Source organism: Trichosurus vulpecula, chromosome 4 (genome assembly GCF_011100635.1).
Source record: "Trichosurus vulpecula isolate mTriVul1 chromosome 4, mTriVul1.pri, whole genome shotgun sequence".
NCBI classification, from domain to species: domain Eukaryota; kingdom Metazoa; phylum Chordata; class Mammalia; order Diprotodontia; family Phalangeridae; genus Trichosurus; species Trichosurus vulpecula.
Window position 1 is genome coordinate 291,538,225 of NC_050576.1, and position 15,597 is coordinate 291,553,821.

Consider the following 15,597-nt stretch of genomic DNA (forward strand, 5'->3'; position numbering starts at 1 on the left):
TGCAAGCTTATTGGGCAGCCACCACAGTGGGGAGGATGTCACAAGCATTATTGCCTAACGGAGAGTAACAAACAAATAAACAAGCCTATAAAGGGTTTGATGTGAAACCCAACCATAAGCTAAATCATCTTCGAAACATTTTTTAGAGGATACTGGGATTACAACAAATATATATATATATGTGTGTATAGGAAAAAATCATCAGAACTGAAGGCATTTCTATTGTAATCTCTTTTCACCAGCAACAATATTTGTTTGAATTCTATCATCTTAGTAGCTGAAATACTAGGTGAGACAGTGGTAATGACATTTTTAAAGATGAATTTAGGAAGAGGGATTGGACTTGACAAAATCCATCTAGGAGTATGCTGGAAGCAACGTAATTTTAAAGCATGACAGTATGTCTTTTATGATAAATCAAAGAGACGATGAATGGAAAATATTACAAACAATTATAAGAACCCCCAAAAGATAACCAAGAGATGTCAGTAATTACTGATATACTTTCTCATCTCTAGGCCAACTTTCTCATTTTATGGAAATGGACTGTCTGTGCAAACATCAAAGTTGTCTTTGATGAAAGCATGAGAAAAGACCAAATAGATTTTCATAGATGTTTTTCTATAACTGAACTCATTTTCACAATCATATAACTTGACAGAAAGATGCAAAAAAATATAACATCCTACTTTGCCTACTTGTTGATTGAAAAAAAAGCATTTGACTTGGTAGAACAAAATGCAATCATAAAGGTTCTTCTCAAGAAACATGGCTTCCGCTCATAGTTGGAAATCAGATAAGAGTCTATGAAAATAACTTTATTCAATGATGCATTGATTACTGCTCTTAATCAAGGAATAAAATAGGAAGATATATGCATATCTATACATGCATAGCCAATGTCATAGATTTCTTACGCAGAGTCCAAATAGAAGACAATCTCCCTGTCAACATTTAGATTCTCTAAATGTTTCTATTTGTACATGACATTGTATTTTCATTGAGATATGGACTATTACAAAGCTTTCTTAATTAAAGGATTTTATGTACATTAGTTCATTTGAGCCTTACGTCCCCTAGAGATATTATTCTAGTACTATACATGAGCAAAGTGATACTCGGGTTAAATGAGTTGCTTGTAGTCACACAGCTAGCAAATGTTCTTGGTGGGATTTGAACCTAGGTCTCTCCTAACTATAAATCCAGCACTGTTGCATTATGACATTCAGAGATTATTCTAAACATCAATACTGAGAAAACAAAATGAATGACAAATGTATTACAATGTTCTTTCCTCACTTCTCAGTGAAGTAGTATAAATATGTTCAACCCATTTTACAGATAAGGACAGTTTCCATAATGTTATTTGTCTTACTACTTACTACACAGCTAGTAAGTATCAAAGTCAGGATTCAAAACCAGTTCTCTAATATTCTTCCACTATACTAGATTAGAGCATATCGTTAAATGGGCAACTTGTTGAGTTATTTTGTCAACATGTATTGTATGGATGTCTTAGACAAGCAGTCCATATGAACAGTGACCTAAAATACTTAATTTAATAAGAAGGTAATCAGACTGGATGGCATTTAGGGAATTTAGCAATACTTTAAATCATCCCAAGCCGCTCACTGCCACAGAATCCTATCTTTCTAATAATTACCCTCTGGCATCAAAGTATCAAGGACAAGTATAACCAGAAAGGAAAATGAGCCAGTCATATAATGAGAGTGAGGGATAATACTAATGGAATGGAAACCTGAGTGCTAAACTGATCCTCCGGAAATATTCAGAGAACTAAAAAAATCCTCTTGTATTATGTGGCACATCAAGGGAGACTTTATAGAAAAAACACGGACAAGAATTGTAGAAGATAAGGTATGTGGGATGGCCTGATATGTGGAAGATGTGATCCTGATCCATCTAAGCAATGGTGTTGACATAACACAGTTGTTGGCATTAAATGAAGTGACACATTTAACAGTACTCTGTTACTGTGAAGCACTATATAAATGGAAACTTCTTCTACCCATTGTAAGAATCCCCTCAACATCTGAACATTTGAATGCTTTGAGTGATGAAGAGAATAATTAAATTCAACAAACATTTATTAGGCAACTATTACCTGTCACATGTTGGGCATACAAAGACAAAATTGAAATAGCTTCTGATGTCAAGAAACTTACATTCTATTCACAGATATGCAGATATAAAATATATTCAAAGTAAATACAAGGTAGTTTGGCAGAAGAAGCATCAGCACTCTGGGAGAATCAGGAAGAGCCTCCTCTAGGATGTGGCATTTAAGCTGAGCTTTGAAAGAAACAAGGAAATATTCTAAGAGGTGGAAGTGAAGAGGAGGTACATTTCAGGCATGAGAGACTATCACTAGTACAAAGGCATACAAGCAGGAGGTGGCATGTTGTCTTATGAAGGACAGCTGGTAGTACACTTTGACTAGGCAGAAAGAGTGATTAAAGGAGGGTTGTAATAGGTAGTTTGGAGCCAGATTATGAAGGTCTCTAAATGCCAAATGGAAGAGCTTATATTTGATCCTAGAGGTAATAGGAACCATTGGAGCTTATTGGATAGGGAAGGGACAAGGTCACATTTGTGCTTTAGAAATATCACTGTCAGTTGTATGGAGTATGGATTGGGGAGTTTGAGCAAGGCAATAAGAACAGTTAAGAAGGTATGACAGTAAACTAGATGAGAGGTGATGACAGCCTAAAAGAAGACCTAGACTAGAGTGGTATCTGTGAATAGAGATAATATGATGGATATGAAAGTAGAATTAAAGCAGACCTCAAGTGGAAGTGGTGACCCATGCCTGTAATCCCTGCTCTTTGGAAGGCTGAGGCTGAAGTTGGTGGTTCATTTGAGTTTGGGAGCTCTGAGTTGCAGTAAGACTAAAGCCAATTTGGTGTCTACACTCAGTTGAGCACCAACAAGGTGCCCCCCTGAAAGAGGGGGCTTACCAGGCTGCCTAAGGAGCAACAAAACAGTGCACATAGGAAATGGATCAGGTTAAAGCTTCCATGCTGATCAGCGGTGATTTGGGCCAGGGAGTGGCCTCAGCACTTCCAGCTTGGGTGAGACAAGAAGAGCCAGACATTAAAAATTAAGCTCCTACCCACACATACACAAATTAGCAACTGAAAATATATGACGAGTGAGAATAAAGAGTTAAGGACAACTCTGAGATTGTGAAATAGGGGACCTAAAAGGATAGTGCCCTCAACAGAAATAGAGCAATTCCAAAATGGCATAAGTTCAGGGGAAGCTTATCAGTTCTACTTTGTACATATTGAGTTTAAGCTGCCTTTGGAACATATAAGTCAAAATATCCAATAGGCAGTAGGTGATATACGCCTGAAACTTGAGAGGAGAAAACGTTGAATGTATAGATATAGGAGTTATCTATATAGAGATAATACTTGAATCTATGGGAGCTGATGAGATCATCTAGAGAGAGGGAGGGAGTGTAGTCAGAAAGAGAAGAGGGCCTAGTACAGAACTATACCCACAGTTAGAGGGCAAGACATGGGTTCATGAACCAGGAAAGAAGACAGGGTCTGCTAGTCAGGTAGTAGGGAAAAAGAGAGTAGTGTCATGAAAACCTAGATGGGAGAGTACCTAGGAAGAGAAGGTGATTAGCAGCATCAACTGATAGAGAGCAGTCAAGAAGAATGAGGATATAAAAGGTCAATCAGTCAACTAGCATTTATGAAACTCTATGTACCAAGTATTGTGCAAAGTACTTAGACCTTGGATTTAACGATTAAGAGACAGTCAATCTGGAAAGAGTAGTTTGTATAGTTAAGTGATGACAAAGAATCCATATTGCGAGAGGTTGAGCAGTGAGTGAGAGGTCAGGATCACATTCTAGAGATGAAAATTACCTTAAATGTCATCTACTCCAAATGCCTTATTTTTGCAGTTGAGTTAATTGATACCCAGAGAGGCGTAGTGATTGGCCGAGGTTGCAGAGAGCCAGGATTCAAAGTCAGTGTGATTGCAGGTTCAGTGTTCTTTCTACTGCACCATGCTTTCTACTGCACTGAAGCAGTGAGAGGAGACAGCTTTGTCTAGGAGTTTGACTGTGAAAGAGTGGACAGATACAGGTGCTTACATTCTACTGGCAGAATTCAACATTTGCATAGATAAGTAAATATGAGATAATTTGGGGAGAGCAAGAGTTTTGATAACTAGGGAAAACTTCCCATAGGAGTTGGTCAAACTGAATTGAGCTTTGAAGAAAGCCAAGAATTCTAGGAGATGGTAGTGAGGAAAGAGTCTTGCCTCCATATAGGGAAAGCCTTTGCAAAGGCTTAGAAGTAATAAGAGATAGAATGTTGAGTTAAGGGGCGAGCAAGTTTGGCTGGAATGTAAAATATGTAACTAGGAATAATATGTAATAAGCCTAGAAAGGTATCAGAAGGGCTTTAAATGCTCAGCTGAAATATTTGTATTTTGTTTCAGAAGCAATAGGGATCCTTGATTAGGTGAGTGCTGTGGTCAGACATGCTTTGGCAAGATAATTCACTTTTTTTTCACTTTTTGGTAGTCACTGGTGTGGTGAATTTTGGCGAGTCACGTGACCTGTCAGACTCACTTTCCTTATTTATAAAATGAGACAATAGGACCAGATGTGTTTCTGGAGTCACTTTCAACTCAAAGTCCTTTTTTTGCTGATTATGAAGAAACAAAATAAATTACACAAATGATAGTCTGATTTCTTTTTCATTACATATGCTTTAATACACTTCATATTTTCAAAAAAAATATACTCTCTAAATTTTCACTTTCTATTGCTTCAGTATTAAGAAGTCTGCATTTATATGTTATTCTAAAAATCATATGGAATGAATTTTGTCCTTAATTGAACTATGTTTAATTGCTGTTATTTAGGGAACAGTGGTCCTAGAAGAATGTCAACTTCCAAAAGATATTTTGAAGAAGCAGATACAATTGACAGACCAAGGAACTTTATTAAACACCACAGGGAATTCTCAGGTTCCCCAGGAGAGACAAGATTCTTTACCAGAACAAGATTTTGAAATGTCACCAAGTAGCCCTACACTACTTCTTCGAAACATAGAAAAACAGGTAAAGTGAAGTAGGAGTAGAATTTCATGTGGAGTCAATTTTTTATAGCTTTGAAAGCATTTAAATATACTACAGTATATATATACACATATGCACATATATAATATATTATAATTAGAGATCACACTTTTTATATCAATTTATTAAAATTTCCATTTAGCATGTTGCTATAATTCAGATGTCTATAAATCTAAAATATAAATAAATGACAAAAAGCTGCTATGTGGTAGTTCTTTCATACTGGAGATGAAAATCTGTTTTCTTCTAAACAACTCTATTTCAGAGACTCTTTTCAGGCAATAGGCTGTTTTCTATACCTTACTCATTAATTTTGCCAAACATTGAATAGGCATTTTTCTTACATGAAATACTTGTGTATAAATAGAAGGTAAAGATGTGCCTTCTCTAGGTCATTTTGATTCTGAAGTCTCCCTCGTTATTTGGAATCTATCATTGGTAATTTCAGGGATTTCTTTTGATCCTAGGCTTTATCATGCCTGTGATCTTTGAATTAATTTAGTCTTCCTAAGCGGCCCTGTAATCAACCTGACCTTTTAGGGATCTTCAAGTGTAGGCCTAGTCTGAATGAGAATATACCTAGCACAGACCATAGGGATATAGTAGTCCTTGCTGGCGATCTGGGAAAATATTGTGGCTCATGCCTGGACATGTGACATCTTACATATCCCAAGGATTAGTTTCTTGATATGTCAGGTTATTATATCAACTTAAAAATATGTGTATAGCGCCTTTTAATTAATGTGTTAATAAAGCAGAGCAGTAGCACAGATAATCTAAAACTTCAGATTAACAATCCTATATACAGAACCAGATCCCCAGTTTGCCAATTAACCAACACATGTTCATAAAATTTATGTATAAGTCAACTACTTTGAACTATAAATGCATGGCAGCATGGTGTAATGGAGTCAGAACAATCCGAATTGAGGTACATCTCTGACAAAGGACTGGCTGTGTGATCCTGTGTGCCCAGGTAGTTCTCTAAGATCATAAATCACAAGGAAGGCACGGATGTGCTTTGGTCAAGAAGTTCCTTACTTCAGTTCCTTACACCAATGGAATTGTAGGTCCTATAAAAAAGAGAAGAAAAAGAATGCGTTGTCTTATAGAATCTGTTACAGGTTGTGGTTTTTAGGATTGCCTTCAGAAATCTAAGCAATAGTGTCATTGAACTGCATTATTAATAATTCTTAGTCTTTGCAGCAGGTGAAGTATATGATATAGGAAAGGAAGTACGGGGTGTTCCTAAAGTCTGGACATGCAGGCAATTGATGGTGATGTGGAGTTATTGCATCAAGTTCACGTGAATCTTGTGAAGTGCATCAACCTTTGCATCACGAATAAATTAAAGATGTTATTTGTTAATATTCCAATTAAATAAAATGTTGTTGAAAATTTCATTCATTTCTTTTCTTGAAAATACGCATTTTTGCCTATGTGTCCAGACTTTAGGAACACCCTGCAGAAGAAAAGGAGGAACAAGAGCTCTTTTTCTTTCAGAATCTGGAGATACCCACAGGTGGAGTTAGTCTTTGGCATTTTCCTACTTCCCTTTGAATGTCTCTCTCTTGTCTCCTGGTGCCACCCAGTCTCCTTATGCTGCCCAAAGTTCCTACTGTTCATAGTTTTGTCTCCATCCATGCCTTCCATCCTCTGGATATTGCATGTTCCCAAACTGGCTATCATATGCCTTTTTCTCCATTTTGCCTGAATTAACATTCCAGCCTATATCTGCAGCTTATCTCTGCTAGGTAGTAGAAGAAAAGTAAGGTGATGAAACCTTCACCTGTATATTTTCCTTTTAAAAGTAGTTGCTGGTGAACACAAATGAGGTTCAAATTCCACTTCTGATATTTACTATCTGCATGAACTTGGCAATGTCACTTACCCTACCTGGGACTCAGTTTCCTCAGCTGTAAAATGAAGGGGTTGGACCAGATGACTTTTGAGTTTTCTTCCAGTCTTAGACCTATGATCTTGTAACATTCTAATGATGGAATTTTAGGTAATAGATGGGAAGATATTTGAGGGCAATAAAGTCTTGCCTAAGAGTCTGCCCCCTGTTGCCAGCTCTGTAAAATTACTTGGTTTTTTTTAAATCTTTTTTTTTTTTTATTTTTTTTGGAGGGGGGAAGGCAAGGCAATTGGGGCTAAGTGACTTGCCCAAGGTAACACAGCTAATAAGTGCCAAGTGTCTGAGGCCACATTTGAACTCAGGCCCTCCTGACTCCAGGGCCAGTGCTTTATTCACTGTGCCACATAGCTGCCCCCTAAATCTAATTTCTTCATCTTCTTCTGAATCCATAGTTTTACTTCAAAGTTACTTTTTTCCTGTAACTTTTCTTCTCTCTTTGCCTACCCTACTCAATATCACTGGGTTACCTATGTGGTCCAAAGATCACGTCTTCATTTTTTTTTTCCAGATTTCATTGTTTGGTGGCTCTTACAAGAGAAAGAGAGGCATCGGGAAATTATGAGAGGAGGTTTCCCGTCAATAATGGCAGCTCAGGGGGCAGGAGGATGGCCTAAATCACTTAATCATATCAGTGATTCAGAAACTGGAATCTCATAAATCAGGGATTTGCTTACATTGGCTGGATTTACATGGATTGGGTGATATTTAGGTTCTTTATTAGGTGGTCCCATGCAAAGAAATCTTTGGCCAGGGTAACCCATGAAAAAATTACCAGTACTGAAGGGCTCCCAGTCTCTTTTCCAAATTCAACATCACCAATTGCCTGTTAGGCGTATTCAATGGCATGTAATATAGGAATGTCAAACTGAATCTTCAGAACCACCCCTCTCCGCAGCGTTACTATTTCTTTTGAGGGTACCACCATCTTCCCATTCATCAAGCTTTGTAATTTAGTCATCATTGAGCTTTTACTTTCTCTTACCTCCTCCACTCTCCATATCTAGTCAGCGATTAAGTCTTGTCCTTTCTAACTCTGTGACATCTGTCTTGGATGTGTCAATCACATGGCAACTATACTAGTTCAGGCACTTATCATCTCTTGCGTGGACTGTTGTAATATTCTCCTAATTGCTTTCTCTGCCTCAACTGTCTCCTTTGTCCAATTCATTTTCCACACAGATATTCCTAAAGCATAGGTCTAACCATGTCACCACTTTGCTTAACAACTTTCTGTGCCTCCCTACTGCCTATAGGGATAAATATAAAGTCCTTTGCTTAACATTAGCTTCAATATCCAACTCCAGCCTGTGTTTCTAGATTTATTGCACAGTATTCACTTCATGTACTCTATGTTCCAGCCAAACTAGTTTATTTTCTATACTCATACATGGCATTCCATTCGCAAAGTATGTGTCTCCCCCCACCCCACGCCCAGCCAATCTGGAATGCGTCTGCTCCTGATATCTGCCTTTTGGAATCCCTACCATTGTTTAAGGCTAAGCTCAAACACTATCTCTTGCACAAGGCTCTTCCTGATCTTCTCAGTTGTTAGCACTCCTTTAATTTCAATATTGCTTTGTATTTATTTTATACATATGTATTTTGTATTTACTTCTCTGTGTGCATGATTCCCCCTAATAGAATTTAAGTTTCTTGAGAGCAGACATTTATTTTGGTCTTTACATTTCCCAGGGCTTAGTGCAGTACCCAGCATATAGTAGGTACTTAATAAATATTTGTTCAATAAATGTATAAATCATCATGCAATGACCAATGTTAATGGACAAACTAATAAAGGATCTGGAACATATCAATATTGACATTCTTGCTATAAATTAAACCAAGTTACTAAAACCAGTAGTTAAATGGAAAGATGACTCATAGATTCTCTTTGGAGAGGCAAATAAATGAGTTAGCAGAGTTTCTTTTGTCAGATTCTCAAAGACAACAAGCTATATCTTTTCATGGGATGTTTGATCATCTATTGTACAGGGTGTTCCTAAAGTCTGGACACATAGGCAAAAATGCATATTTTCAAGAAATGAAATGAATGAAATTTTCAGCCACATTTTATTTGATTGGAATATTAACAAATAACATCTTCAATATGATTTCCATCATTTTTGATGCAAAGGTTGATGCGCTTTGGAAGATTCATGTGAACTCAATGCAATAACTCCACATTGCCATCGATTTTCCTATGTGTCCAGACTTTAGGGATACCCTGCAGTGCTCAGAATAAATATCTGAAAAAAGACCACATAACAATAATATCAGCTATACTTCATTATCTGTTGCAAGGAAGAATTTATTAAAAGATTTCAAATTAAGTCGACACATAATTTAATACTTGGTAACCTAAATGAAAAGGACAGTGAAAAACGTTAGAAAATGCAGTTCAAGATTAAGAAATAAGAGACACCAAAGAATAGATTCTATAAGACTCGTGTCTGTATATCATGAATAGTTTCCTCAATATAAGAGCTTGGAAGCACTGAACACTGTGAGCACCAAATAAAATCACAAAAAATGAAATTGTTTATATTTTGGCAAACAGGAAACAACTGTTTACTTTTTATGTGGCGGTCATTTCCAATTGAGCTGTCTTTATACTACCTTCTTGTTAGAGAAAGACCAAAATAAAATCCCAGTGAGAAGAAAGAATAAAAATGAGAAGATAATGGCATGCATTTGAGTAATTCCAATCTGACATATTTAAACCCAGTATTAGAGTCCTGACCTGCATTAATGAAGAGCTGAACCATTCAGTAATTCTGTATACAAGTGAAATCACCTCCATTCCCATTTAGGTGCCCATCAATGTCTCAAAATGAAAAATAGATAAAAGAGTGGATATTGGCATAAGCTATCATCATTTCCTCAAGAAAAAAGAAAGTTTAGCTGATGTAGTCATTTGACAAATTAAGAGACTAAAAGAAAATAGAAACCATCTTAATTAGCAAATGCTTGTTCTTTTTGCCAGGAGAGATAGGTGGCTGTAGAAGGCAATAGTGGTTTATAACATAAACTAGTTTGTGAAATCTTACAGACAAAGATGACACAAGATTGAGTTGTATCACCTCCTTAAAAAAGGAGACATATTAGAAGGAAAAAATTAAATCTTGGCAAGAGATCCAACTGAGGCACATTGTTCCCAATGGCATTTAAGAATGAAATTGGAAAAATTACAGTGGAAGACGTCTGGGGATGTTTCCATAGCAAATTCTTCCCCCTCCGTATTTTGATTCTAGCATCACAGTGTTACTTGAGAAAGTAGAAATGGCACTTAAAAACATAAAAATAAGATAGGAAGAACCAGATCGCATCAAATGGTCTGTCTTTCAAGATATCTGAAAGTGAGGATACACCCCTCCCACTTACCTCATACCTGTACATTTTGTATATGTGTACATTTCCACCCCTCCCCCTATAGACTCTTAAGATCTTTGAAGACAAGGATCTTTGCATTCCAGAAGCTAGCAGAGTGCTTGGCACATAATAACTGCTTAAAAATGCTTGTTGATTGATTGACAATGTTCTGATGGGCATCAAGCCCCATCATAGAGATTCCCAAATTCATAATAATTCAAGATGAAACTTCAGCTCAACTTTCACTTCAGTAAGAATGAATAAGAAAGTGAAGGTCTATTGTTAAACACATATAAATATTGTCAAACTCACATAGAAATGAGGCTTAGGAAACCTCAAATTAACTTGCATTTTATTTTTATTTATTTTGATAAATATCTCCTAATTACATACTGGACAACCAAGAAAGTATCTGGGGTGTGAATAGTCTGTAACATATTATGAATGAGGATTTGCTAGAAAAGCAGCATAAAATATGCATCATTAGAGGGAAGGATAAGCAAACAAGGAGATGGACTTCTTGTGTAGATAGGGCAAGAGATAACTTGGTGGACAGCTTGCAGGCTCTGTTGTTATCCATGTTCTGTTGCAAAGACATTGGCCTACTGGGGAAACCCTCATGAAAGATTTACAGGAGGTTTTGAACAGATGTCACAGGGGATGAAAAGGTGTGGGTAGGAATCTGTACCACTAGAGGGAATGTCCATATTCCACAGATCAGGAACCCATGGAAGTACTGGAATCATAGTGGAGGCTATTTGGCTTTGGAGTCATATAGGCCTGAATTTGAATCCTGCCACAGGCAGAATTACTAGCTGTGTGATCCTGGGCAAGTCATTTAATCTCTCTCTGCCTCAGTTTTCCTGTTCTACAAAATGGCAATTAAAAATAGCACCCAATTCATATGATTGTGGTGAGCATCAAATGATACATAAAATGCTTTGCCAACCTTAAATCCCCCCATAAATGTTAGTTTATTTCTGTTAATTTTTATTTGCTCTCCCTGAGCATAGATTAAGAGGAAGCAGCAGAGAAGCATCCTGAGTGACAGAGAAACGCATAGCTAATAATCAGTCATCAATATTCTGATTATCTAGAGATGGTTGTATATAAAATACTTAACAAGAAAGGTCACAAGTTATCTAGTCTTAAGTAATTTGAAAATATATCAAATCAAAGCATTATTCAAAAAATCACTGTGGTCTTTAAATGCAGCCAGGTGTACTACATAATAGGACAAGTGAATAGGGCACTGAACTTGGAGTCAGGAAGTTCTGGATTCAAATCCTGACTTTTAGACACTTAGTATCTATGTGACCCTGGAAAAGTCACTTAACTTCTGTGTGCTACACTTTTATCGTTTGGAAAATGAGAGTGTTAAACTCACTGGCCTCTAAGGGCCCTCCTGGCTCTGCATCTATTGTCCTGTTATCACACCTGCTCTGGAGGGTAGGGTCTGTTTTATTTTTGTCTTTGTATACCTAGTATTAGCCTCGTGTCTTGCATATAGTAGGCACTTAATAAGTTATTAAATATGTAAAAATTTGGGTAACTCAAGAGTATGAGTTAGGGAATCCTATGAGTTGGTTAAATTGATTTTTATTGGAAAATATTCTTGCAAGTGCATTTACCTTCTCTTTAAGAAATTATGCTGTTATGGCTCTCTGATTTGCTTTTTCACTACATCTGCATATTTGTTACTTAGTTTCTGTAGAATAAAATTGGAAAAAAAATTTTTACTCATTTTTTCTGAAATAAAGTATTCTTAAAATATTAAGTTCATATTGGTTATTGATTCATTCTTGAATAAAGTACATGGGTTGAGTTATATCATAGATTTTTGGCATGTGCATCTTTCTATACTTAACTTTATTTATTTCTTGAGTTAACTATTAAAAAAAAAACAAAAAGAAAACCCGGATAGGTGAGAATTTTTGTCATTGGAGGTAGTTTCCTACATCTATGAGTTAACAGATCCATAGAATTGTCATAGAATATTGTGTTCAAAACAAAGAATTTTTATCAGCATTATCTCTGTAGAAGAAAACTTCTTAGGTGCAGCTATTATGTTTCTGAACTTTTATTGTTTCCTTATTATTCATTCCTATGAGTTTTCATTTAGTGATTGATGTAACAAAGTGACACTGTTAAGACTGAAAGTGCTGTTTTTCAATTTTGCTTGTTAAATATTCATTAAGTCTTCTGCGTACAAGGCATTATTCTCAGGCCTTTGTTGTCATGTGTGTGACTAAGGTCTCTTCTCTCTTTAAGATCCTATTATTTTTATAGAGGAATAATGACAAGAACCTGACTTCTTCCCTTTCTTTTGAGAACCATAATCTATTAATTAAATTAAAAGGAGAAATTAATTATAATAAAAGATGTGTTTTTGGAAAGTGGGATTGTTTGTTTGCCAAGAAATTGCAATATAAAATGATTCACTGTCCTTCTCTTGAGGTGATGATCGGTGATCATGACTATATGAGTAGAATTAACTTTTCTTTCACATTCCCATAATCACAGAATTTTTAAAGCTGCGAGGGAACTTATAGATCATCTAGTAAATTCCCTCATTCTTTAATAATGCCATCCCTAAGAACAAGCTTAACTAGTTTCATACACACACTGACTTTCAAAAAGAGGTATTTTCTTTTCCACTCGCTTAACCCCAATTGCCCTGCCTTCCCCTCTCCAAAAAAAAAAAAAAGAAAAGAAAAAATCAAAGTAATAAAGTAATATAACTTTCCTATCTGTATCTGTGGGATTTGGGTATTTTGTTGGCCTTGTTGGAGATAGAGGGATGGGGAAAGAGGTTTGATAATGTGTGCAGGTAATATATTAGATTGAATAAATCACTTAAAATGTTAACAATAAATATACTTAAAATGTGTCAAGATAGCACAAAATCACAGGATTTTAGAGCTAGAAAGGATTCCAATGGCTTCAGTTTATTAAAATCCATATCCTAAAGGAACCCCTACTCTAGTTTGATAAGGTGATTGATAAGCTGTCATCAGCCTCTGCTAAAAGACATTCAGTGACAGGGTACCTACTAACTTCTGGATACAGCCCTTTCTGCTTCTGGATACTTTTCATGGCTGGTAAATTTTCTTGGGATCAAGCCTAAATTTGCTTTTCTGCGATTTCCACTCATCGTTCCTAGTTCAGCCCTATGGGACCAAATAGAGCAAGTCCAATCCCTTTTTCAAATGACATCCCTTTACTTGAATACAGCTACCATCTCCAAGCTTTCTCTTTTCTGGACTAAACATGCCCAGTTCCTTCAAGTGATCCTCATAGCATATGAAAGATCTTTCATCATCAAACATTCTCCAGGCTGTTAATTTATATCCTTTGTAGGTACTATGTAGCTTAGATCTGAACACAGTAGTCCAGAGGTGTCTTCAGTAGGGAGAAGTAGAGAGGAGCTAGCACATCATTTTCAGAACTTATGCCTCTCTGAATTGGGCTGAGATTGCCTTAGCTCTTGTGTCTGTTACTTCACACTGCTGATTGATTTGGAGCTTTTAGTCTACTAAAATCAGATTTTGTTTTCGGTCAAGCCACTGTCTAACCCTAGTGCGTGCCATTCTTACTTGTACAGTTGATTTTTTGAGAAAAAAAGTCTTCATACACTCTAAATAAGATAAGGATCAGCATCAAATAAATACATTTTTTAAAATCCAGCACAAATGTTTGTGGTTAGAGAGGACGATAAACAACAACAATAGCAGAGAAAGAGTAGTAGAAATGAGCTAATGCTTTGGCTGCTTACATTTGTATCAGTATATATGAGAAGATAAAAGCCAGTGCTAGTAGGAATTGTAAGATTGAAACCTTTACTAAAAACGTAAAGTTTACTTTTCCCAGGAGAAGGATAATGTTCAGATTCATGCATCGAAATACTAAAAAGTTGACTGTTTTCTTGCAGAGTGCACAACTGACTGAAATAATCAACAGTCTGATTGCTCCACTGAACTTGTCCCCTGCTTCATCACCCCTTTCTTCTAAGCCCTGTAAACATAAACGACTGGCTAATGGCATTTCTAGGAGGTAGGTAATGGTACGATACGTTTTTTTTTTAAGCCTGTGTCTCATCTTTCTTATTTTATTTTGAATTTTTTTCCCCACAAAATAATTTGGTCTACTTTTCCCTTCTAATTTGGTATACTGTGAAAGCAGAGCAATTATTGATTTAGAAATAATTTTAGATTAAATCAAGGGTTGGCTAATGCCATGACTCACAGGCCAAACAAAAACAGGCAGAGGGTTGAATTTAACCCTTTGACCTACGTTTGCCAACCTGGGTTAAATTAAACTTAATGGCATTAAAGTTAAACCTTTGAAAGGTAAAAGAAGTCTCAGGAATGTTTTAGTTTTCTGATGAAGAAATTTAATTGCTATGTTGGTATCACACTGTTATGCTGGCCCTAAATATGTAACTTATACCTTACCTTATTTATCCATATGTATGTATGTATATGTATGTATATGCATAAATGTATGTGTATGTATATATGTATGTCTGTATATGCATATGTATATATGCATGTGTCTATATATACATATGTATACATACATGTATCTGTGTATACATATGTATATGTATGTGTACATATGTATATATGTAGGTATGTATACAAATGTGGTATATTTGTATACAAATGTAGTGTTTTACAGTCACAAATGGTCGCCTTTCTATTTTGAAAAAGGAAAAAAAAATCTAGCTTCTTCTACATCAGAGGAATGCATAAACTCCTTAAAAGAGAGCTAATGCCATGAAAGGCAGTAGTAAAGGAAAACTGGTAGATATCTTTTATGTTTGGAATTCACTATACTAAAGCAACCTTCTAATTTGGCTTTTCAAATTAAATAGCAAATTTTGTAATGTGCAGTTTTCTGAAAATAGCTATGACAATTCAATTATAAAATACAAACATGAAAGATCTTAAATCATATGGTTATAATTTGATAATATATCAGTATACCTTTAAAAAGGGCATCAAGGATTAGAATTAAAAGTATCATCCAATGATCAGTATGGTCTTTAGAGGCATCATTTGAAAATGCATCAGTGAAAATGCACTGGACTTGGAGTCAGGGAGACTTGGGTTCAGATCCTTTCTTTAGACATTTACTAGCTGTGTGATCCTTAAAAAGTCACCTAACCTCTGTGTGCTTCA

At 36.0% G+C, this 15,597-nt stretch overlaps 1 protein-coding gene across 3 annotated transcripts in view; it reads left to right on the top strand.

The window, feature by feature from the left end:
* The window catches only part of KANSL1L (KAT8 regulatory NSL complex subunit 1 like), a 159,459-nt gene that overhangs the window by 59,240 nt on the left and 84,622 nt on the right, over positions 1 to 15,597 (top strand). For all 3 annotated transcript variants that reach the window (XM_036753199.1, XM_036753198.1, XM_036753197.1), the window contains exons 3-4: positions 4,912 to 5,109; positions 14,346 to 14,467. In XM_036753199.1, coding sequence (XP_036609094.1) covers positions 4,912 to 5,109; positions 14,346 to 14,467 — 320 coding nt within the window. The remainder of the gene's footprint in view (positions 1 to 4,911; positions 5,110 to 14,345; positions 14,468 to 15,597) is intronic.